Raw genomic sequence first — 26561 nt, forward strand, 5'->3', positions numbered from 1 at the left:
TTTTTTTCTTTTATGAGTCTTGCTTTTTAATAAATCTTTGTCTAGCCCATGTCATAAAGGTTTTCTCTGCAAGTGTTATAGTCTTAATTCTTAACATTTGGGGATATGATACATTTTAGAGTTAATGTTTATGTATGGTATAAGATAAAGTCTAAAAGTGTGGGGTTTTTTTGTATATGTTTTGTGGAAATGTTTTAGGTACAGTTTTATTTTTCAAGAAAGATTACTTCTCAGTTTCTTATGTGACTTTGGTTAAGTTTTATTCCACTCAAATAGTTGTTTTTGATGATTTTGTCCCGTTTTATGCTTTTATTTTGCTAAGCAGATTTGCCAACTTCTTCATACTACCAAACCCAGAATATGCTTCTCTACTTTTTTTTAATGGTGTAGAAAATTCTATTTTATAGGTTTATTTAATAAAGTAGTTTTTACTGATTTTTATATTCATAAACAGTTAACCTTGGTTTATATAATATTTTACTTACTTATGCTAATAATTCATTAAGATAGTTTCCTAGAAGTGGATTTCTGGGTCAAAAGTTATATATGTTTTTAATTTTAATAAACACTATACTATATTCTTCAGAATCTGTACTAAATTATCACATTGTTAGAATGTAAAGAAGGCCCACTTCTCCCTATCTTGCCACTATTAATACTATATATTTTTAATTAGATTTTTGCCAATAAACAAGATGAAGAGTGGAGTATTTTTATTTGCATTTATTTAATTTTAGTGGAGTTAGGGATTGTTTTATATACTCTTTATATACTCTTTGTTTCTTTTATGAAGTGACTTCTCATGTCCTTTGCTTAATTTCCAATTAGATTGGTTGTCTTTTTCAAAATTAATGTATAGAATATTCTGATATTTTAGTGATATTGAGTTTTTATCTGTGTTTTGTTGTAAGTACTTTATTCATTTCCTTCTAGTCATAACTGTTGTAAGTCTTTTAGAAGCCTGTTTTCTAATTCATGTTTTCGTTTATTTGTTTTTAAAACAGAAAGTTGTACAAGGGGTCAATTTACACCAAATTCGAGGGCTTGGGTTTGATGCCACATGTTCTCTGGTTGTTTTGGATAAGCAGTTTCGTCCTTTGCCAGTCAATCATGAAGGTAGGACCGTTTCTGTCTCTTTTTGTGGTAGTGGGAGACTGGCTGGGGCCCAGGGGGAGCGTGACCCCAGGTGTCTGTTATCGCCATGAGTGAGATTCACGAGTGGAGCATGGAGACCAGAGATCATGTCCCCAGAGGTTAAGAGCTTGGACAGCAGTTAGTAGGAGAGGGGTGACATTAGGGTTAGGTGGATTAGGAAGAGACTCTGCTCCCTAGGGCACAAGAGCAGCAGCAGAAAGTTTGATGTTAGCTCAGAGTGAGTAGCCTTGAAACAGGTAAGTGGTCTGGGCCTTTCCAAGGAAGCAGTCTGCAGTTGCTTGTGCATATGAATTTCACCACCACGTTCATTTGAGTGGATGAGTCAAGTTAATTTAAAGGAAATTGAATAAGATAGGTAGAACCATATATCACACAGAAGCTGGAAACAAATGTTCTCTGTTTTCAATAGTCAGACCAAAGATGTTCCCATTGAATGATGTTGTTCTAACAGACACTCATGAGTACTATAATGAGCTGTTTCAAATGTTTAAATGCCACCTGCACCTGCCATCAGAAAATTTTCATGGATGAGTATGTGCCCTTTTGGGATACTTTAGCCAATAGTGCTAGCACGGAAGTTGCAACCCCAAAAGTCAGGTAGGTAATGGAAGTGAGTAAAGTGGGCCAAATTTGAGAAAAATAACAGCACATGTGCAGGGATAAATTTCAACTGATATTTATCCTTTCAACGGGTGGCATACATTTGGGAGTGGTGGAGACTATGGTGCATTGGAAATTGCATGCTGCATCTCAAGGAGTGTGGCTCTCTGCATTTTCAGTTGGCTGTTACCAGCATAGGCACCACAGCATGCTTTGGGCTGTGTTAAGAAATCCTTAGTAGTGGACACTGCTGTAGTAGCACCTTTCTTAAATGGTGGCTGTAGACACTGGGGCACTCTGAGACACTCTGAAATTGGAGTCAGACAGTTTCAGATCTTAACCCTGCTACTACTGAGCTGTGATACCTTGAGTGTATCACTTAACCTCTGCATGACTTGGTTTCATCTCTGAAAGACTTGGAATAATGAAACAGCACTTTGCTGTGAGAATTAAGTGAGAGACTGATACCTGATTGTTTAGAAAACTTTCTTCCATCCGATTATGAATTCTTTAACTTAGGAGAATGTGTTCCACTCATTCCTATGGACCTGATGCATGGAACAGTGATATCTATAAATGACATGCCCTGAAGAAGTATGCAAATGGACGAATGATTAGCACAAGTAGTAATGGTGACCATCTTTTACACACACACATTTTTTCTAATTATGTCACATTTACTAGCACAGCGTGTGTGCCAATCCCTGTCTTATTAAGTGTTAAGGCTTCAAAGATGAATACAAGTGGCCAACCACTGGCTCGGTTGGCATGGTTCTGGCCCAGGAGTGGTCCCGGTCTGGACCACTTCAGAGAGCAGAGACCCAAAGAATGGGACCGAACCTGCGCACTCAGCTCAGCAGCAGCAAGCCCTCTCCAGCCACGGAGCAGGCCGCGTGGGGAGGCTGCCAGGGCTGCTTTTAGGATGGCTTTAAGGAGCGGTCAGGTGATGTTCTGTCAGGGATGTTGTATGAGGAATTCTCATTTTGTATGGGGCTTTAGATGCTAAGAGCCCTAAGTTCCAAGGACTCTATGCCTCTAATCTGCTAAAATACAGGGTTTTAAATCTGGTTGCATGTTAGAATCAACTAGAGATCTTTTTAAGATTATCAGTTCATGAGCCTTACCCAGGGTTGTTTTTATTCAGTTGGCTTGGGTGAACTTAGGCTATCCGTGTTTTTATAGTCTTCTCAATAATTCTAGTATTTGGAGAATCACTGGGTACAGATGAATGAACAGCTAAAATATTAGGAACAAGAACATTTGAAATGGAGGAAGAAGAGTTCTTTGTTAAATCTGCTTATACAAGCACCCTCAGATACCATCTTTTCTTCTCAGTGTAGGTAGAATTGCTTCCTATTAACAATTAAAAGGGTATGTAGGAAGCTACCCTAATTATGTGTTGAAAATATTGGGTAATTAGGTTGCAACCTATTAAAGAAAAGAGTAGCCAGGTTGCAGCCATAATTATAAGTGTTGAAAAAAATTGTATTCCACCTAAAAGGTTAAAATGTACCCATTCATCAAATGCACCCAGCTGCAGGTTCCCCTTACCAGTTTCTTGCCTTTCAGCAGGTTCTATTAAGGTTAGATTTTATATGCAGTGGATTAGCCTGTGTTGGAAAGTGAAATTCAGATTTTAAGGATGAATTAAAGGGTCTTTAATGACTTCTCCTTACCTGGCAATGACCCATTCTTGATTGGTCAATTGGAGTAATTGTGGAGTGGGATCAAAAAATTAGCTATCACTGTTAAAACCAAGGGTTTCTGAGGTGGTGCGAATGGTAAAGAATCCACCTGCCAATGCAGGAGACACAAGAAATGCAGGTTCAGTCCTGGGTTGGGAAAATCCCCTGACATAGGAAATGGCGACCCAATCCAGTATTCTTGCCTGGAAAATTCCACGGACAGAGGAACCTGGCGAGCTACAGTCCTTGGGGCCACCAAGCGTCGGACATGACTGAGCACACACAGACATTAAAACAAAACCCCCAAGACTGGCAAAATTTACCATCTTTAGATGGTAACCAAAAAAAAGAGAAAAATTCTCAAGTAAGCTAAGTACAATAGTTTAAGGACACTGACCTGTGTGATAAAGTCGTCTCATTGTTTGGTTTCTCTTCCTTTGAAGGTCAGATTAGCTCTGGGTTGGGCCATGGTGACATTGCTCTGTGCTTCCTACCTCTACAGCCTGCCTGGCTCAGACCATAACTCTGGGTCAGTCATTCCAGCCACAGGAGCTCTTGGGAGGGAGAGCAATTGAGGCTGATAATTTAGGGTCAGGGAGGAAGTTACTACCTAGGCCAACTCTGCAACAGAAACCTCATGTTTAGATGGTTTTCTGATCTAGTCATTTCCTTCAAGTATCCCTGGAACACCTCCTGTGAGGCATTCACAGTATTAATTGAATGAGTACAGGGATGAATAATCTGCCCAAGGGTAAACTGACTATGTAACCCTAATTCTTCTCTATTAGATTGCTTCCAATTGTATTAAATATGATGCTGTCTTGGGTCTGTGCTCTGTTGGTCTCACATGCTGTTTCTGTTGTGTGATCCCTTTTCCCTCACTCTTTCTTCACCTGCCTACCCAGTGACCAGTCACTTTCAGAATTAACCAAAAGCTTTCCCGCCTAGCGGAAGCCCCCTGTGCAGCCTCAGGTTTCGCTAACTGGGGGCTTCTCTGTGCCCCTCCTCTTATGTGTACCATGTCCAGGTCTTCTGTCCTGGCAGTCATTACTACATACAGTTTTGTCCACTTACCCACCTGCTCCACAAGGGCAGGGTCTATGGCACATTCTTCTTGGTATCTTAGCACCCAGCACTGTGTCTGGCATGTAGCAAATGGTTAATAAAAGATGAAGTGAACTTTCAGTGGAGTCATTTGTTTGTATTTTTCTACAAGCACTGGAAGGATCACCTTCCATGTTGTTGTCTATAATGAACATTATTAGTTAATAATCATAATAAATAAAGTAGTTGATTCTGCACAGTCTTCATTATGTCATTCTGAGAGCACTGGAAGGATCACCTTCCATGTTGTTGTCTATAATGAACATTATTAGTTAATAATCATAATAAATAAAGTAGTTGATTCTGCACAGTCTTCATTATGTCATTCTGAGAGCACTGGAAGGATCACCTTCCATGTTGTTGTCTATAATGAACATTATTAGTTAATAATCATAATAAATAGAGTAAAGTAGTTGATTCTGCACAGTCTTCATTATGTCATTCTGAGAGCCTCTTCATGTAGAGTAGTGGTAGCTGATCAGTTGGTCTTTACAGTTAATAGTTTAGCAACAGGTGTTTTTGTCTTGAAGCAGCTGCAAATACATTCTACACAATATTGAAGATACCGTCCACGGTATCGGTAAACCGTCCTTTCTAACACCCACACACGTATGTGTGTGTGTGTGTGTGTGTGTGTGTGTGTATGCATGATGTGTGTTCACACACCCACCTTCTCATTCTGTGATGGTTCTTGAATAGGACTTGGACATTAGTGTTTTTTAAAGCTATCCCGGGAGATTATAGTGTGCAACTAGGGTTGAGAACCAGAGCTGTAAGTGGTTTTGTTATATAGTAGAATCCACTCAGCCCTTTATATAAAATCTTAGATGTGCTTATGGACGGTTTCATGTACTTTCTTTTATTTTCAATGTGTTAATGTTGTTTGAGGAGCTTTTGGGGACCTGAAATCTCTCTGGTCAGGCAAATCAGTGATTGAGGCCCTGGCTTATTTCAAAGATGACCTAATTTAGTATTTTCTCAGGTTGACTTTTTTTGTTATGTTTTAAAAATTCTTTTTCAAATATATGGAAGAGTAAGGAAAATAAGATAACAGCCTCCTATGTATGTATAAAGATAAACAGATGAAGTTTTATCACATTTGCCACAATTCTTTTTTTTTTTTTAAGAAAAAACCACTTTAGTCCACGCCCTCCTCCTCTCCTCTGTCAGCAGGTGATGGTTCTGCTGTAGTTGGTGTTCACAAACACTTTTCTTCTGTGCTTTTATCACATGTGTGTATACGCACAACAACAAACAATATATATTGTGTTTAAAAATACCCCAACTGGTGTAGCTCAAGTTTAAACTTGTTTTACTAATTTATTTATCCATTCTCTGCACAGATCTACTTTCAAAACACATTTGTGCTTTTCCCAGCTATGAGAGAGCAGGCAGGTCTTCAAGCCTGAAGGCAGTTTGTCATTGAAAATGACCTAGATCTCAGAGTTGTTTTTAAGATTAAATAAGATAATGTATATAAAATGTTTAGCACAGGGCTGCACACACACACACAGAGCTTTATAAACATTTGTTATTAACAAAAATTATATAATAGCTGCAGTTATTTTGCCAATAAATAAAATAACGCATGAACTCAGTTCCTCTGGAGTCCTTTTTCTCTCTCCTGTTTATAATCTGCCAGGCATATTCATTTGCTGTTCTCTGCATTTTGCCATTGGAGGAAGCAGAGGGCTGTGAAGAGTAGTGACTTGCCCGTCACTGCAGTATGAATTAACAAGGCTGGGGGAGGGCCAGCGGAGCAACTAGTTCCTCTATGGGCTGCAGGGTGTCAGAAGCAGGAGGCGAGGGGCACTGGCCATGCTCCTTTTCCAGCTGGTTTCACATTCTGCTTCCTATGAAACATTCCTCTCGAGGGTCTGCTATGAGACAAGTATGTGCCATATCTTTATGCACATTATCTTTTGTTCAATGAGTGAAAAAAATCTCAGTTAATCCATCTAGGCCTGGTTATCCCCATTTTATAGAGAAGAACACTCAGGCTGAGAAAAATTCCCCAACTTTTTCAGTATCTCTGTACTGAAAGAGCGTTCCTCGTTAGGTCTGCTTGGTTCCCCAAATGGAAAAAAAATATTCCAGTGTTTTCCACTCCACAAAACCAACCAAGTGAGGAAAAAGCACTTAAATTAACTAATTTTAATTAAAGTGACTAGAGGCAGTGAGACTATAAGCAGATAATAGCCATTATGTAGATGCATATGATAATTATACCTGAAATTATATGTCCTGATTTCCAGGAGGCATACCTTAAAAAACTGAAGTATCATTTAGGCTTATTTCATTGGTTCTTTGCTTGAGTATATGTCCAGAAAAGTTTTTCTTAGATATAAGGGATAGGAGAGGGGAAAAGTTGAGAGAATGAATGGCAATACTGTATAATTAATCAGTGAATCTTGACTAGGATTTTGTGTAGACATTTAACCTTGAAACTATATTCAAAGAGTACATCTCTTGAAGGGAGATCCGAGGTTCGGGTGGGATGTACTAGTCGGTGCTGGTGGTGTTCCCTGTTGATGTGTGAAACTATAGAAGCGATTGTGAAGATTTCTGCCCTTGGGAATCCACAAACACCCCCTTGAATTAGAATGACAAGGATGTACCTGTGTCCTCACTTTCCTTGTTTTTGCTAGGGGATTCCCGTCGAAACATCATCATGTGGCTGGATCACCGGGCGGTCAGTCAGGTCCACCGGATCAACGAGACCAAGCACAGTGTCCTGCAGTACGTTGGGGGTGTAATGTCTGTGGAGATGCAGGCCCCGAAGCTTCTGTGGCTAAAAGAGGTGAGTGCACAGGCTTGGGGAGAGATTGCTCATAATAGCAGAGGATTCCTTCCAGGGAATCTGTCTGTACCAGGCACCCTGCTCGAGTCTGCTGTGTTGGATTTTTCCAGCAACTCCCAGAAGGTTGATCCCATTTTATTGATTCAGTAGCAGTTAAGTCATTCTGCATAACTCATGCAAGGCACTGTGATAAGTATTTGACAGAGATTATCTCTTTGAATCCTAACAGCAACCCTATAAAGTAGGTTTTTTTTTTCTTTTTTTGTGTGTGTTTTGTAAAAACTAAAGCTAATAGAGATTCATCAGCTCACCCTAAGCAACTTAATCTTAGCAGCAACCCTCTAGTTTTCTTTTTCTTTTTTATGTGTTTTGTAAAAGCTAAAACTAATAGAGATTTGTCAGCTCACTCTAAGTGACTCAGAAGCATGCAACAGAGCCAGAATCTGAACCTAAAACTGACTCTGAAATTGATTTTTCATAACACCCACTGCTCTACTGCAGTTCACAGAGGTTAATTACCATTCCAGTTAGAAAGTGGCAGAGCTGGGATTCAAGTCCTGATTTTCTAACGGGAACATTCTGTGCATACTTTTAGCCCCCAATGATTAATGTTTGACCTTGGTGGCATTTTATGGAATGCCTTTCTCATCTCACCTGAACCTGAGTTTCCATGTCCTTGTGTGATAAGGTGATCTCTGGACAAAGCACTTGCAGGTGGTTCCCATTTCCAGATGTTAGGATCATTTATGAAGTGCGGAGAATGGTGATGTCAACTTAATGGTTCCTGGTAGATATGGATGCATGAGAAAGTTCAGGTCCTCTGGGAACTGTAAGGACTTGAAAACCCCTAGTGCTCTGGTGAGAAGAGAATTCATCTAAGGATAAGGCCTGACATGATTCATTTACTGGCTCTGGTGGGTTGATTCTTCAATTACTCAAACGTGGGGTTGGGGGAGTCTCAGGGTACTGAGAAGGTGTCCTTGGATTGCCACCATGGGACAGAGAGAGATGAGCAAAAAGGATATTGATAATTAAGGCAGGCTTGGGTTGTTACTTGTTTAGTATATTGAACTATTTTGTAAGTTTGAATTTGCAGAAAGATGTATGTATTTGCTAGGAGTTTGAAAATACAGTGTTTTAGGAGTTGGGGTTTCAGGATCCTAATTCTGACTCTACTAGCATCACACTGTATTTGTCATCCCAGGCTTCACTTTTTCCATCTAGAAAGTGAGTGAGTTGAATTGGGTCACTTTGAAAACTGGATACCAAAATATCCTGAAATACAAATCAGATTACTAAACTGCCCTGTACCTGCCCCCACACTCTATTCTGTGTTTGATAGGTTTTAATTGATTTCATTCTAGCAACCTCTGACTGCTTGATGGCATGAGAAACTGAGGCTGAGAGAGAGGGTTATATGACTTTTCCAAATAGATGATAGAGCCAGAATGTAAACTGGTGTCTCCTGCTCTCTAAATCCCAGCATTGTCATGCAGTGCTGAAACCCTCTTTAAAGTTGCTTGTCCAGGAAGTACCAGTAACAGGGGTGGTGGTGGTCTTTAAGCCAGCCTAAACATGGTTGCTGCTTCTGCTGCTGCTAAGTTGCTTCAGTCGTGTCCAACTCTGTGTGACCCCATAGATGGCAGCCCGCCAGGCTCCCCCATCCCTGGGATTCTCCAGGCGAGAACACTGGAGTGGGTTGCCATTTCCTTCTCCAATTCAGGAAAGTGAAAAGTGAAAGTGAAGTTGCTCAGTCGTGTCCGACTCTTCGCCACCCCATGGACTGCAGCCTACCAGGCTCCTCCGTCCATGGGATTTTCCAGGCAAGAGTACTGGAGTGGGGTGCCATTGCTTTCTCCGCCTAAACATGGTACAAAAGAACAAATGGGTTGGCCATGTCACCCTTGTTGGCCATAGGTGAGGAAGAGCCATTCTAAATTAGGTGAGAAGAATGGGACAGGTGGTCATTGGTGCAGTACCAGCACCTTCCTGAGCACCTGGTTTGTAGCCAGCTTAGTGCTTTGTATCCCAGGAGATCTTAATATACATCCAGTTATAAGCTTGTCCGGATATTTACCTATGTGCTTGAGATCAAAGTAAGCTAAATAAAACCCACAGAAAATAATTAACATCTAGATTGCCTGGCTGTGTTTATGACCTAAGACTGACCATCCATCTGTCCATTCATTTAGTCGATTCCATTTCAGAATTTTCTGAGTAAGGCTCTAAACCGTGCCTCACTGTGTATTCAACTACCTGAACATTGAGCTTCAAACCTGTGTTTCAGATTTTTTTTTAATTGATTTTTATTTTTTGGTAAGCATACCCAGGAATCCTTGCTGAGAATTCCTTTGGTTTTACTGTGTTTGCAAATTCAAAATCAAAACAACTTCTAAAGAAATCAGTTTTCGCATCTTCTCCTTAAAGTGTGCCAGTGGCTTTATAGCTTCTCAAACTTTAATGTGTAAATGAATCACCTGGAGATCTTACTGAACTGTGGATTCTGACTTAGTAACCCTGAGATGGGACCTGAAAATTTGGGTTTCTAACAAGCTCCCAGGTGGTGCTGATGTTCCTGCCTGCAGATTCACAAAACCACTTTTGGTTCTAAAGGCTTTTCTACCCTTATATCCTGAAAAGTATCCGTGTATGGAGAAGTGGGAAGCAGTTCCTTCTTTTTAGTGGGCCTATGGGGAACTGAGACATAGGAAAGTACTGCTTCCCAGATGGCACTAGTGGTAAAGAACCCACCTGCCAATGCAAGAGATGTAAGAGACACAGGTTTGATCCCTGGGTCTGGAAGATCCCCTGGAGGAGGGCATGGTAACCCACTCCACTATTCTTGCCTGGAGAAATCCCATGGACAGAGGAGCCTGGCGGGCTCTAGTCCATAGGATCGCGAAGAGTTGTACACAACTGAAGCGACTTAGCATACATGCATACACATAGCTTCACTAACTGTCCAACAGCACATTCAACATCAGAACATGAGACTATGCAAGTTCACAGGGCTGCTAGGTGGTTATTCTTCATTCATTCCTTAGTTTGTCAAATCTTACTTGTGGTCCTGCCGTCAGCTGGCAGTATGGTAGGCACTGGGGGCATGGGTACAAGGAGGACTCAGCCTTACCCTCGAGGGGCACAGTGTCCAGTGGGAACAGTGGTGGGGAAGCATAAGGAGGATAGAAGCATGGACCCAGAGCCAGCAGAACGTGCACTGAGCACTGTGATTCAGGAATATGAAAAGTGCTTTTGGGGAAAATAATTTGCTTCCTGGACAAGGTACTTGAGATGAACCTCAAGATATGACTGGAGGTTTTGCCTAGTAGAGAATAAAGGAAGGATATTCTAGAGAGACTGTTTTTTTGTTATTGTAAGGTACATAGGCCCCAGGACAGGAGCCTGGGATGCTTCCCTGAGAGTAGTAGGAAATGAGACCAGGTAAGTAGCCTGGGCTTGATTTGTTAAGAGCCTGTTTGGTGAGAGAAATTAAGGATGGTTGTTAGCCAAGAGAGGAAATATCCTAGATACCTTGGGCAGGGTGAAAAGATTGGACTAGGAGTAAGAAAATGTGTGTGTGGTGGGGAGTAAGAGCCAGTTATCTTTTTTTTTTTTTAATTTATTTATTTGTTGCCCATGCCACATAGCTTGTGGGAGCTTAGTTCTTTACAGAAATCGAAACCAGGCCCCAGCAGTGAACGTGCCAAGTCCTAACCACTGGACCACCAGGGAATTCCCCAAGAATCAGTTTTCTTATTTTTCTGATTATAGCACTTTATTGGCCTTGCTTTGCTCTTAGGATAAGCTCCAAAATTTGTAATCTGGCTCAGAAGATGGTGTAGGATATCATTTTCACCTCCCCCCTGCTGCTTACTGTGTGTCCCTCACTTTGCTGTCTCCGGTCCATCCATAGGGATCCATCCACTCAGAGTGCCTCAGTCACTCCAGGTCTTTGCCATCTCAGAGTCTTTGACTAGGGGTTGGCCAACTATGGCCATGGGCCGAATCTGGCCTGCTGCCTGCTTTTGGGTGTCCTGGGAGCTGAGAATGGCTTTTACCTTTTCAAATGTTGAATAAGAATTTAAAGAAGAGTCATGTTTTGTGACTGGTGAAAATGAGATGAAATTAAGACTTTGGTGGCCGTGAAGTTTTACTGGCAGCCAGCCACATTATTTGTTTATGGACTGTCTGAGGTACTTTTGTACTTCAGCAGTAGATCTGCATATTTGAGATGGAGATTGCATTTCCTGCAAAGCTGAAAATGTTTACTCTCTTAAATCATTATAGAAAATGTTTGCTGATCTCTGGTCTTAAATGACGCTGGGCCTTCTGATTGAATATTCTTCCCTCTACTCACCATTGATTCTAACTCATCATGTAAATCTCAGTTTTACTGTCACATATTTAAAGAAGCCTTTTCTGACTTTCAAGTAAATCAGAGGTCTTTTGTCATTTTACTCTTTTTTAAAACATTAATTGATTTATTTTTGGCTGAGCTGGGTCTTGGTTGCTTCGTGCAGGCTTTCTCTAGTTGCAATATTCGGGTTTCTCATTGCCTCTTCTGTTGTTGTGGAGCATGGGCTCTAGAGCACGTGGGCTTCAGTAGCTGTGGTACTTGGGCTTAGCTGCCTCGAGGCATGTGGGATCTTCCCAGACTGAGGTTCAAACCCATGTCTCCTGCATTGGCAGGTGGATTCTTAACCACTGGACTACCAGGGAAGCCCTGTCATTTTACTCTTAATTTTATTTCATTATATCTTTCATAAATTGTAATGGCATGTCCATTTGTGTAACGACTTGTATAAAGCTCACCCCTTCCAACCATTGTAATCCACAGGAAGATGGAGGTGATGTCCATTTTGTTCCTTGCTGTGTCCCTATACTTAATCAAATGCCTGGCACATAATGGGTACTCAATAAATATTTTTTGAATGACTTGAGTGGGACAATAAGGAGCTCTTACAGTTCTCCAGGTGAGAAGTGATGAGACCTGAATTAGGCACAGTGGGATGGAGAGGAGACAGGTTCCCAAAATTGTTAGGGATTAATGTCAGCAGGACATTGAAGCTGATTGGCCACGAGGGGTGAGCTAGGTGGAGGAGTCAGAGCTGACCACTCATTTCAGTATTGCTGTCATTCATGCGCTCCTTGTGCTTAGCCTGGAATCGAATGTCGGAGGCAGTTGGATAGAATTTGGAATTCAGACTTCCCAGAAGACAGAGTGATGTACTAGGACCACCATGGCTCGTGGGCAAAGCCACTTGAGTCCTAGTTCTGCAATATGGAATTTTAATCGTGTCTTTTTCATTTAAGGTTTATGTGTTTTAGGTTGACGTATGTCTCCTTAATAAGAATTGTCAGATAAAAGGAAAAATGCCATTTGAATTTTTCATAACCCCCAGCAGTCTGGCTTCTCCATTTGGTCTCAATGATTCTGACTCTCATCTTAATGAAGGCCAAATGTAAATTAAGTTCTCTCAGGCTGAAACAGCTGGAGTCTCCTATCTTTATAAACATGAAACATCGTAGGGTAACGAGGTGCAGGCTGAGGAAGGTCAAGTAAGTTAACGGGCTGATGCCGATCCTGACAGCTCAGTGTTAATGGAAGATAATTAACTGGCTTGTAGAGGATGCATGGAGGTATTCCAACCCCTCTTTTAACTCATTTCCTTTTTTTGCCATTGTCAGCAGAGCAGAAAGCTAATCATTTTATAGTTTGCAGTTTTCATTGTTCATTCCAAAGTCTGGAAGCAACTGGCTAGAATGTCAGAGAATTTTGTTGATGCGTTTAGAACACGTATCTGTCCCTTTCATTTCCCTAGTCCATACACTTCTGCTTCTGTTCTCTTGGTAACATATTGGGAAAATGAGTAAGTGATATTCTGATTGGTTCTAATGTGCTTTTTCCTGTATATGTAGGGTCTTGGGAGCAACCAGGGAGTTTGGATGCCCAGAGAGGTGGTTTGATAACTTCCTGCTAGCTGTGCAAGGTATCAGTTGAATGCTTTGCAGTAGGAACTATTAAAAAGAAAACTGTTAGACTTCAGGAAAGCCCGATCATTGTCTCCTCTGTACAGTGCGAGGCTTGCACAATAAGTGCCTTGACCAGCCTTATTCTTCTATTCCTCTTGATTATATAGTAAGATCTATTTTCTTTTCTTCAGGTTTCTTGTCTTGAAACTTTATGAAAGATAAACAGTGTCAGTTTCTGTCTTAAAAATGGAGCATTTCTTTTTTGATGGCAATATAGTGGAAACTAGTCTTTCTCTATTCGTTACTCTGGCTTTAAATGCATGCATAGGTCTTGATATTATTTACCTACATTCGTCAGGTCTTTGCCGTAGAGCTAATACAAGACAGGAACTTTGGGAGGTAGAACACAGTTGTGTAACAACAACAAGTACTGGATTTGAAGGCAAATGACACTTGCATTGAAATCTTTCTCCGCCATTTACCAGTTTTGCATGACCTTTGACTAAATCAATGTCTGTGATTTTCAGCATGCGTAGCTGTCAAATGACTAATGACAATAATGTCAGTCTTGTGGAATTAATTGTAATTTAGTCAGATATTTGTAAAATATACAGTAGATATTCAAATGGTAGTTTAATTCTCACTTCCACTGTGTTTTAAAATGTTTGTCTCTACTGATGGATATGTCAGTAACGTTCTATAGCCAATTGAGAGAATGTTAAACACTAGAATATCTTATTTCATGTCACTGAGTGTAATGAGTTGCATGTTTTTCCTGTTTGAATAATAGCTAAAGAGAGCATCTAAAAATGACCACAAAATTGTCAGGCAAATCAACAGTCATAGAAAATAGTAGAAGAGTGTAAAACATGTTTTCAGAGTCATTCATTTATCTGAATCCTCCGTATCCTATGTATGATACCTGTACCAGGAGGCAGCCAGCTTTGAACTGCAAAGCAGAGTGACTTACTGAATATCTTGTACATGTTTCCCCGAAAATTCACCAATGCTTACAGCCCCTGAGTTATTTTATTCCACAGTGATTATTTAATTTTTATACTATCTTGTGGTTAGATTTATCATTTTTTATAAATGAGGAAGATGCATGCGTTCTCAGTCGCTTCAGTTGTGTCTGACTCTGTGACTTTATGGACTGTAGCCTGCCAGGCTCCTCTGACCATGGGATTCTCCAGACAGGAATACTGGAGTGGGTTGCCATGCCCTCTTCTAGGGGAATTTCTCCACCCAGGGATCGAACTCACATCTCTTGAGTCTCCTAGCACTACAGGCAGATTCTTTACTGCTGAGCCACTGGGGAAGCCCATAAATGAGGAAACTAAGGCCCCCCAAAAAGGTTAAATGTCTTACTTCTAGCCTCATATCATGTAAGTATATGTACATCAAAAACCATACAAACAGCTCCACCCTGTCTCTTTTCCGTCCTATGGGGGCCTGCCTTCACAAAAAAAGTGATCTCTGCCTTCACAAAATTATAGCCTTTTTGAACTAAGCAATAAGAACAGAATAAGGAAATAGATGTGGTTTTGGAGAAGCCTCTTGAGAGTCCCTTGGACTACAAGGAGATCAAACCAGTCAATCCTAAAGGAAATCAGCCCTTAATATTCTTTGGAAGGACTGATGCTGAAGCTCCAATACTTTGGCCACCTGATGTGAAGAGCTGACTCATTTGAAAAGACTCTGCTGCTGGGAAAGATTGAAGGCAGGAGAAAGGGATGACAGAACGAGATGGTTGGATGGCATCACCGACTCAATGGGCATGAGTTTGAGCAAGCTCCAGGAAATGGTGAAGGACAGGGAAGTCTGGTGTGTTGCAGTCCAAGGAGTCGCAAAGATTTGTACACAACTGAACAACAGCAACAGCCAAGGAAATAGATGAAATCAGTAGCTAAAATGTACATAGTTCTTATTATATATCTAGCACTTGTCTAAGCATTTCATCCCAGTTAGACTTATCTGATCTTCACAACCACCCTAGAAAGTAAGTCTCATCTTTTACAGATGACAAAACAGCCTCAGAAATGTTAAACAACTTGCCTGAGGTTATTCAGCTAATAAAAGGCGAGATTGGGGTTTGAACCTTGGCGTTTCAGACCCACAGAATGGGCTTATCACCATTTCACTCTACTGCTTCTTCAAATGTTTGCCTTCCAGGGTTTGCATAAACTAGTTCAGGGAAGAAACTTGGATGTGACAGCTTCAGGAGCATCTGAGGCTGGGAACAATGGGTGCTGGGATCATTTTTTTTCATTTACAAAATATTGGTTGAGTGTTTCCTCTGTGATGAGTATTGGGGATGCCAAGGTGAGCAAGATAGATGAGCGCCCTGCGTAGGCTTCTGGGAACTTAGATTTTGGTGTAGAGAGACAGAAAATAGAACAAATATATATGCAAAGTGATTTTGTTTCCTGGAAAATGCTATGAGGGAGAAACTCAGGTGAACAGATTTGGCATGGCTGGTGTGTTCTCTTGGGAGGTTTCGGTTGACAAGAATGATGAGATTTTCAGGAAGCAGGAGCAGCAGACTCAGTGGAGAGAAGACTCTCAGGGGAGAGAAGCACCTATGAGATCCACCTAGGTCAGCAGGGCCAGGGGCAGGGTATGAGCGAGGCAGACAGGGGCAGAAGGGGGGTTAGAGAAGTGACCAAGGGCCAGACCCTACACAGCCTTGAGGTCATTGGCAGGAATTTGGATTTATTCTAAGAGCAGTGGGAAATGGTTGATGGATTTTAAACATGGGTGTGACATGATCTATGTTACGACTTTGGAAAAAAAAATACTTCTGGCACATGTACTGGGTAGATAATAAATATTTGTATAGCAACAACAAAGTTTACACTGCAATGTTAAAGGGAAAAATTATGAGGCTCTACAGTCTTACAAATGCATTTGTTTTAAGAAATTTACAATATAGGAAAAAATGGCTGCATATATCATTACAAAGCACAATAATGAGATACTATCCATGGTTGGAATAGTTTGCTACTGTTACAGCACAGTGCTCAGGCTTTTATTACTTCTTAGTCTTTTCCACTAAAAAATAATCTTATAGTTCCAGGTATCCTTTCTGGTCTACAGCACTTCATTATTTAGCATGGGATTTTTTTTCGCCCCCGCTGGGATTATTTCCTTAAACCATCTGCACTATATGAAGGGATTTACTTACATTATTTCATCTAACCCGCTGTGACAGGTATTGTTATTCCATTATACAGATGAGGAAAACAAGACCCGGGGGCTTGAATAGTTTCTTTAAAGCTACACAACAAGTAGGTGGTAGAGCCAGGATTCTCACTAGTCCAGCCTCCAGCCCTGGGCGCTATCCATTGGCCTGCACTGCTCTGTGACTCATTTCTGCCCACGTGCAGGGTTATAGGCTAGCAGCCCACAAACTGAATCTGGTCCCCAGATGGGTTTTGTTGGACCCACCCTGTACTTGAAAAAAAAAAATTCCTTTTTGAATTAGTAGTCCAACATTAAAAAAAAAAAAAAGAGAAATTTCACATAAAAATCCAGATTTCTCTGTTCCTCTCGAAAAAATAATAAAAGGACTTGGCAGTCCTGGGTTCACATTCCCATGTGGGAGGAACTGGCCAGAGCTGCGCTGGGGCTGTCCCTCAAAAAGGGGTGAGTGTCCTGCATTTTACAGGTTCCCCACCCAGCCTGCTTCACCCTTTCCTCTTCCAGCAACTAACCCTCTGGGCTCTTGGAGCTGAGACCCAGGCCGCAAGAATTTGTTCAAGGACTCCATCATTACTTTTCCTATAACAGAATACTTAGAGAAATGGGAAGTCTTGCCAGATGGTGCATTTCTTGATCAGTGGATCTAAGGATACCTTACCCATGTTCTCTTACACCTCTGGATCTTTGCTGAGGTCTTCCTTCTGCATGGTAAACTTACAATGATTTCTTTTCACTTGGGGAAATTTATACCAATTCTTCAAGCTCTGAGAAGCCTTCCTTGACTTTCACCATGGGGTGTTGATTAGAGTCCCACCCTCTGCTCCGCCTATGGCATCTTCCTCTTACCCCTACCCTGGAATTTATTAAACTATTATTGCATCTCATTTATCTCCACGTCTGTGATGTCTGGGGCATTGCTTTGCTTTGTATCTAACAGTGATAACTCAGTAAATATTTTAATGGATGAATGGGTAAACTTACTAAATCATTTGTCATGCCATTTTTGGTTGCTGGGTGTGTCTGTTCTGTTCCAAAGTAAAGATCACTGCATGTCAAGCATATGTTACTTTTCTCTTCCCTATTGTGGAAAAGGAAGTTTGGAGTATTACTGCTCCTTTCCACCCCAGAGCCACCCCTTGGCTGCAGCCTATCACCTCAAGTCACTGCATATTTTGTGTGAAATGAAGCCTCCAGATAGAGGCAGGAACTCCTCTGTGCTTCTCTCCTTGTCTTTGTACTCTGAGGGGACTAACCCCTTTGTGTTGCTTCTTTCATCCCCAAGAAAATTGAAGACACATCATCTGAATCAAACAAGCTCTTTTTTAGAGTGTTTATACTAGGGCCATATTACGTTTGGACCAGATTTCTCCCAGCCTTTGAGCACGGCCGACCGTATTGTCAGCTGGTGTTAGGGCATCTGTTGTGGATTTTCTCTCCAGGGTGGTCTTCCCATAAACTGGGCTCGTAACTGAAATATATGGAGTGTTGAGGCTCATGGCCTGTCTTCATTTACCTGGACAGTGAATCTTTTCTTTATCCCTGCATTTGCATATTTGATTTATATGCCAGCTATGTGCTGTATTCTTTTAGTTTTATAGGCCAACAAAGTGATTTTAAAAAGCAGGCCAAATTTTTTAAAAAAAGAAGGACTTGGCCTGATACCTAATAACATTTAATAAACGTCAGCTATTGTTATGATACTATATTTTGCATTTTACTTTACAGCTTCTATGGCTTGAAACTGTGTTTTCTTTATTTGATTGATGACATGGCCCTGTGAGTTAAATACTGAACGTTTGCTGCATTTTATAGATAAACAGAATAAGCCTCAAATAGATGCAGTGCCTTGTCCACAGGTATCAGGCTTAGGCCTTCATGAAGGTGCTTCTGGCCCTAAATCCTGTCTTGTTATTTTGTTTGTCATCTGTTGCATTATGTTCCTTTCTCATTTAGGTTGGTGGTTTCTGAGCTCCATAAAAGTAGGTACCAAATCTCTTTCCATACCTGTTTCCTCCCCTTACCCAAACGTGGTGCTTGGCATTGAAAACATACTCGATAAATATTTTCCAAATGATTCCTTGTTTTCTGGTCTAAGGCAGACTTATGGCTGAAATAAATAGCAAAGCCCCTGTCCCCAGCTTCCTTGCTGCCAGCCGTCCTGACAAGTGTGTAGGGATGTCAGCTACTTCTAAGAATATATAGAGAAGTGAGAGAACAATTGCTATGTTCCACTGGCCTTATTCCTACATGGTATTATTTTCAATGTAAGACAAAGATTGAACAAAATTCTTTTCTCACCAGGTTAAAATGGAGGTCACATCTATTGGAGGAAAGAACTGTCTTTAGAAAATATGCTAAAAAAGACAGTGTATTTAATGCTTGTTGTGGTATATAGGAACTCATTAGCACGGTCAGCTTCATTGAGGTGAACTGTTCCATTGGAAATCTGGAGGCCCAGGAGAGGTGGATGTTAATTAGGGAAAGGGAGGAGGCAGGCCAGAAGTTAGGAAGGACATAAGTCAGAGCATTCTTCTGAAGTAGTAGTCTCATTTCTCTGAACATACAGGTTGGTTTTATTTTCTTTTGTTGTTGTTCTGTTGTTGTCTTCAAAATGAGAATAACTATTCTGTTATTGTAGGACTATGTTCATTGAATCAGTGAAACAAGCATTCATCTAGTAAATACTGTGAGAAAGGCACTGTGCCTGGGATGGGGAGGCAGAGTGGAAGCCGAGAGCATCCTTTATCTCAAGGGGCTCCCAAGGCTAGGATCAAGTGTAACAGGCTGTGAAAGCCATTTTCCCTCAACACTTTATTGTCAAAATTGTCAAACATACAGAGACGTAGAAACAGTTTTATAATGAACACATAGAACTCTGACCTGGATTCTGTCTTTAGTATTGTACTGTACTTGGCTTATCATGTGTATGTCCATCTATCTGTCCTTCTGTCCACCCAATCAGGCCATCTTAAGTTTTTGGAATAGGTTGAGTCACTGTTGGGCTTCCCAGATGGTGCTGGTGGTAAAGAACCCGCCTGCCAATGCAGGAAACACAAGAGGCACTGGTTTGATACCTGGGTCGAGACGATCCCCTAGAGGAGGGCATGGCAACCCACTCTAGTATTCTCCCTGGAGAATCCCGTGGACAGAGGAGCCTGGTGGGCTACAGTCCATAGGGCTGCAAAGAGTCGGACATGACTGAAGCAACTTAGCGTGCACGCACAAGACATTATTACACTTGTGAAAGCATGTTGAAATATTAAAACCCTTTACTTTTTTGAGATGCTTATCAATATTACTCAAGATATTGACCCTGTTTGATTGCTATCCATGAACATTATTGACACCTGCACTAGAATTTATTAAATATTCTACCATATGCTCTTAAGTCTGCTATCTCAGTTAATTCGTCTGAAAATCCTATGAAATAGATGTTATCACTTATTTTGAAGATAAAGAAGCTGAAGATGGAGAGAGTTAGATGGATTACCACCTCCCAGCTCTATGACTTCTGGGAGTGCTGCAATGAAAAAACCTGGGTTTTCTAACTCTAGGAAATGGATTTAAGAAGAAGTAAAGGTTATTTGGTCAACTCCAGCCTGTATCAGGCAATGCTCCCCGCCCCCCACCCCCATGCCTACGGATGAGATACCTAGGTAAAGAGAGCTAGTTCTCTTAGTTTAAGCTTCAAATCCCAGACAGCATTTTGTCTAACTCAGATTTTTAAGATAAATATGAACTCTAGAATAAAAAATTCTACTTATTTAGACATACGATTGAAGAATCATGCTTGAAACGGGTGAAATCTGAGGTTTCCTCTACTACACAAGCTCCAACACATTCCTCTTTTTTTCTCTGTGATCCAGCACATGAAGTTACCTCCCAAAGGTCTGGCCTCTTCCTTCTCCTTGCACTCACCTGAAATGTTTACAGTTGGAAAAAATGAATAAATGACTCAACTACTTCCTTAACTGTTCTGAACCTGGGGGTCCTGGCGGTACTTCTGTAGCTAAGATGTCACTGGAGTCCAGTCTCTATGCATGAAGCTGTGGCCACTTTGGTGGTTGAATGATAAAGGGATTCCAGGATCTGCATGAAAGCCCACATCTCTGAATCTTTCCTGTATGGAGAGGCTGAGGATTAGGTGAAACTTGGGCACCACCTCAGTAATAAAAGAAAGTCTGATCTCAGCTCTACAGCCTCATCAGTACTCCAACCCACACCTTCTCAAAAAGCTGCTTTAGTCTGGCTTCCAGGCTCTGTCTTCTCAACAGTCAGTGTCTTCTGGCTCAAAAACACAAGACTAGGGAATTAATGAATGGGTAAGTATATCTATATAGAAGACAAGGAAAGCCATACGTGGTCTAATTATGAGTGTTTAATGTATTTTTGCTATTAATACATTTCTAAAGTGCTCAATTCCAGTATAAATCTATTTGGATAAATAGCATACAGAGATAAATACCTGGAAATCAATGTTCTGCATTATTTGAGAAGTGCTGACTGCTTATTGAAAATAAGAAGATATGATCTAATTGGTTATGTCTGGGAGTAATGATGGAGAAGGCAGTGGCAACCCACTCTAGTACTCTTGCCTTGAAAATCCCATGGACAGAGGAGCCTGGTAGGCTGCACTCTAGGGGTTTCGAAGAGTCGGACAGGACTGAGCGACTTCACTTTTCACTTAGGGAGTGTTCAGAGGGAAATAGAAGCTGCCCGGGTAGTGGCTGCCCTGTTTGGTCTCTGTCTCTCATGTCTTTGCTTAAGGATCAGAATAGTGGCACAGATCGATGTTTTTCTCCCAATAACGTTGTGTGTGTAGAGTATTGGAGCTTGCCCAAGAAAAGCAAAGTGAGCTACCAGGACATGAGATCTTTTTACCAATCAATTATTGATAGTATTATTAATAATAAGTATTTCATCTTCTCTATTGATATTATTCACCACTGATTAGCAAAAATGACCAGTCAAGGGCTAGCAGCAGTCAGGGTCTGGCATTTGGGAACAGCTGTTCTGCATGACCCCTGAAGTTCTCTTTCAGTGCTGGTGTTCTGTGAGCCTAAGATAGATAGGGAGAGAATCGGGACTAGAGTGAAGCCTACTGCAGTTGTCTTGGCGTGAGGCCGTGTGGTCTGGCTTTGGCCAGAGGTCAGAGACCAGCCCATGGACCTGAGAAAGGGAGTGAATCACTGTGCAAGTATTTATTGAGCACCTCCCATGTCCTGGGAGGCAGCAACAGGGGCAGCAAAGAAGAAATACTAGGTTTGGAGTTCAAGTGGCTAGGGTTTCACTTACTCTCTGCATGATCTTAGGAAATTCATTTCTCTGACGGGCCTTAGTTTCCTGTCCATAAAAGGTATTGACACGAATATTTTGTATCAGAAGGTATTTGGTAAGTTGTAGAGTGCTGGTACGGAGAAGGCAATGGCACCCCACTCCAGTACTCTTGCCTGGAAAATCCCATGGATGGAGGAGCCTGGCAGTCTGCAGTCCATGGGGTCGCAAAGAGTCAGACACAACTAAATGACTTCACTTTCACTTTTCACTTTCACGCATTGGAGAAGGAAATGGCAACCCACTCCAGTGTTCTTGCCTGGAGAATCTCAGGGATGGGGGAGCCTGGTGGGCTGCCGTCCATGGGGTTGCACAGAGTTGGACACGACTGAAGCGACTTAGCAGCAGCAGCAGAGTGCTGGTGGTAGTGATGTATTTTCTGATGATGATTAGAACAGAAAAAGTTGATTTTCAGGAAAAAAAGAGGTTAATGAAGTCTATTTTCCATATGCTCATCTCTAAATGCAGTTAAGAAAGCTAAACATGAAAGTAAAAATCCATATTTTCTTGAGGTAAGCACTGTTTTTTTTTTCTTTAAACTATGCTTAATCTTGCTGGACAGCTTGGGGAATGGGTGGTGTCATTTGTGTTTGAGCAAATGGGGACAGGCTGAGTGTGACTGTTAGAGCAGGGCATCTAAATTAAAACTAACTCAATCCTCTACCCTTCCTACAACAGCTTACAGTCCCAGGGAGAGAGAAAATCCATCCTCAGATGCCCCAAGCAACTGCTTCCAGAGCAATTTCACTTGCATCGTTATGTGTAACTTTAGGGTACTGTCTTCAGCAAGCAACATTCTTAGGACTATGGCTATAAGAGCGGGCCCGTGTTTCAGAGAAGTCTGAAAATGCTAGCATGGTGCCTATCACTTCCTTCCAGAGTTGACAGGGACATTCATTCATTCAGCAAATATTTGAAATTTGTGTTTGAAATATTGTGTTTCAATATGAAAACATATTGAAAATGTGTTTTATTCCAGGTATTTGGTTAAATGCAGTAAACCAGAGTCCCTGTCCTTAAGCAGCTCATATTCTAGTAGAGGAACAGAAGTAAAGGCACAGCGCTCTGTAAGCAGGATGGAAATACACCCATGTTAGGGGAGAGGAGTCGGGAGGAGATGACGTGTAGGCTGGGAGTAGATGGAAGCGGGCGCTCGGCAGGGTGGATGACTGGTGCAGGGAGGGGTCTGGCCGTCCAAGGAAAGCAGGCCTCCTTGGGGCTGCAGTGGGAGCGTGGTGAGAGCCTCGAACGTGAGAAAGCAGTTCTGTGAGTCAGTCTAAAAGCACCTTTTTAGGCCCTTTTGCGAATTCGCTACTATTCATCGTGGGAATTTCCTTTATAAACATTATGGAATGGAGCCCTAGCCCCAGTCAGAGAAAGTCGGAACTTTCTGTCCCACCTGTTCTGACCATCCCACCGCAGGGCCTGGACCAGTGGCGACAGGCTTGGCGTGCTCCTGTGGCTGCGGTGTCCTCCCGGGGCCCAAGGAGAACCCTGCTCATTTCAGTCCTCTCAGGACCAGACTAGACAGTGTCCCAGAGCACAAGGCAGGGAATGAGCCCCTGTTGTCTGGGAGGGTGGGATGGAACACCTCCTTGGTGGGCGTGTGACTCAGAGGCGGTGACATCAGCCATGACTTCATTCCCTGAGAGGAGAGGCGGCTGCAGACCACGCGCGGGGCTCCGGCTTCTGCCCTTCCTTCTCCACCTCTGTCTCGTTCTGGGGACGTTGTCGTGGTCCTGCTCTTGTTTGCCACGCATCTTTCACTTTGCTGCTTTTCTGTCCTTCTCATTTTATTCACTTCTCATGTTTAACCTATTCTTTGCCTTCACCTTCACTTCCCCTTCTCTCTCTCTCTGTCTTTTGCTTTTGTCTTTTTCTTCTTCCTTCCTCTCTTCTACTTTCCTTTGTTTCACTTTCCTTCTCGCTCATCTTCTCTGCTCTTTTGTCTTCCTCTTCCTTCTTCTTCCTTTCCCTCTGCCCTTTCTCTTCCTTCTGTGTCTGAAAAGTATACGGAAGCTGGTCCTCCTACCTCTCCCTCCCCTCCAGACTTCCCTCCATGTTGTTGCTATCCTCCCCTTCCTAAAACTGGATCCACAAATCACCCCCTGCTCAGGACTCAAGGTGGCCCCCATTGTCTTCTGACTTGAGCATCTAATAGGAATTTCCCTCTTCCTCCGCCTTGGCACACGTCTCTCAGCCTGACCTTCCCAGCGTTCCTCTCTCATGACCATGGATAGTGTTGCTGCTTCTTCCTGCACTTTGCTCAAGCCATCACTGGAGCTGGACGTCTCCATCCCGTCTTCCTTTGTCTTTGCCTTCTCTCCACACTGAGGTCAGGCTCTCCCTCGCAAGTAATACCACCCCTCTGCTGCCTGCCCACAGCAGTGCCTTTCTTTCATGACCATGCAGCATTCTCAGTTTATAAATCAGATGTTTTCAAACTTAAGAATTATTTTTTGCTGCTTATCCATCCCTGCTGAGTGTTTCCTATGCAGATTCTTTGCTCCACCTGGCCAATAAGCAACCTAAGAATTAGGACCAGTATATTCCTGCCTTTCATCTATGGTTACCTTCATGTGTAGCACACACCCAGCACAAACTGGGACTGATGGACAAACTGTTGCGTGGTCAATAAGTATTTCATTTAAGAAATCATTATTTCATGTTATCTCAGGGACACAGGTGAATAAATTATGATCTCTTCTTAAAAGGACCTAAGAGTCTAATAAGGGAGACAGATTGGTCCCATATAATTTGAGAAAAGTAAGGATTGTGAGGGAAACTAACATTTACTTGTGATTGTGCCAGGATGAACATTGTGACATGTATAACCTCATTGAATTGAATCCTACTAACAGTGCGAGTTAAACATTGCTGTAAGTGAACAAAGGGAGACCCAGAGATATTAGGTGACTATTGTTCAGAAGTAATGTAATTACCAAGTAGGAGAACCTAGCGTTAAAAATTTTTTTATTATTTTAAAAATGTATTTTATTAAAGTATAATTGATTTACAATGTTGTGTTAATTTCTGCTGTACAGCAAAGTGATTCAGTTATATATATGTGTGTCTATATATATGTATACACATATATAAATATGTATATATACACACATATATAAATATTCTTTTAAATGTTCTTTTTCATTATGGTTTATCACAGGATATCAAATACAGTTCCCTGTGCTATACCATAGGACCTTGTTGTTTTTCCATTCTATGTGTAATATTTTTCCTCTGCCAATCCCAAACTCAATTTTTCTCTCTCTGACCTTCTTTCTTCCTTGGCAACCAAAAACCTGTTCTCTATGTCTAAGTTTGTTTCTGTTCTGTAGATAAGTTCATTTGTGTCGTGTTTTTAATCCTACATATGTGATACCATCTATTTGTCTTTTTCTTTGTCCAACTTCACTTAGTATAGTGATCTCTAATTACATCCATGTTGCTGTAAATGGCATTATTTTTGTATAACTGAGGAGTATTTCGTTGTATATATGTACCACATCTTTGCAGATCTTCCCAACCCAGGGATGGACCCTGGGTCCCCCGCGTTGTAGACAGACGCTTTCCCGTCTGAGCCACCAGGGAAGTACGTTCATCTGTCGATGGACATTTGTATTGTTTCCTTGTCTTGGCTGTTGTCAACAGTGCTACAGTGAACACTGGGGTGCGTGCATCTTTTGAATTATAGTTCTGTCACTATATGCCCAGGAGTGGGATTGCTGGATCATGTGGTAACTCTGGTTTTAGCTTTGTGTGGAACCTCCATACTGTTTTCCATGCTGTCTGTACCAATTTACATTCCTACCAACAGTGTAGGAGGGTTCCCTTGGGAGAAACAAGGTTGAAACTAAAGTGTGTCAGTCTCCAAAGCCCATTGTCCTTCCTGAAAATGGAAATGTGGTGGAGCAGACATTCTAACTAATACAGAAATCACTTAAGAAGTGGTTACTCTGCGCCAGACGTTGTTCTGGACACTTGACATACCCTTGCTCATCATTGTTCTCTCAGTAGCTGTGTGGTAAAGGTGGTGCTGTGCCCTCCGTAGTCACCATAGACAGAGAGATTGAAGTGAAGGGTAGTTGAGTAGCTCTCCCAAGGCCATGATGCATTAGATCTGGGATTTTCACTCTTGCAGTCTGTCTGTGAAGAAGAAGCAGTGGAGAGTGCAAAGGCACCTCTGTGCGGAGTAGAACATTGTGTTACTAGAGCTACCATTGCATCAGTCAGTTTGAGGAATCAGGGACAGGGTGGGGAGGGGTGGTGTTGAAAGGCAAACGTGTTGAGAGATGAGGCTAAAGGGAAGCCTAGGGCCAGGCCACAAAATCCTTATAGTGTTCAGTGCCCTCTGTAAGGACTCTTTACAGAAGATGCAGAAGTGTTCCTTAGAAAGGATGTTTTCTGTGATGTTGGGCAGTTATGCACCATCATAAGGAAGAGTTCATGAAGTTCTGATCTTCTGCTACTTGAGTAGTGAAGGGATCCTTAGTTGTGGACCTTGTCCACAGACATATATATCATACGATACATATGTGTATATAGAAAACGAAGATCATGGCATCTGGTCCCATCACTTCATGAGAAATAGATGGGGAAACAGTGGAAACAGTGTCAGACTTTATTTTTTGGGGCTCCAAAATCACTGCAGATGGTAATTGCAGCCATGAAATTAAAAGACGCTTACTCCTTGGAAGAAAAGTTATGAC

At 41.7% G+C, this 26561-nt stretch overlaps 1 protein-coding gene across 3 annotated transcripts in view; it reads left to right on the top strand.

Moving 5' to 3' along the window:
• Positions 1–26561, top strand: part of FGGY (FGGY carbohydrate kinase domain containing) — a 504873-nt gene that overhangs the window by 37690 nt on the left and 440622 nt on the right. For all 3 annotated transcript variants that reach the window (XM_010859213.1, XM_010859222.1, XM_010859202.1), the window contains exons 3-4: positions 1005–1116; positions 7193–7344. In XM_010859213.1, the coding sequence (XP_010857515.1) occupies positions 1005–1116; positions 7193–7344 (264 nt within the window). The remainder of the gene's footprint in view (positions 1–1004; positions 1117–7192; positions 7345–26561) is intronic.

Source organism: Bison bison, unplaced genomic scaffold (assembly GCF_000754665.1).
Source record: "Bison bison bison isolate TAMUID 2011002044 unplaced genomic scaffold, Bison_UMD1.0 scf7180017856337, whole genome shotgun sequence".
NCBI classification, from domain to species: Eukaryota; Metazoa; Chordata; class Mammalia; order Artiodactyla; family Bovidae; genus Bison; species Bison bison.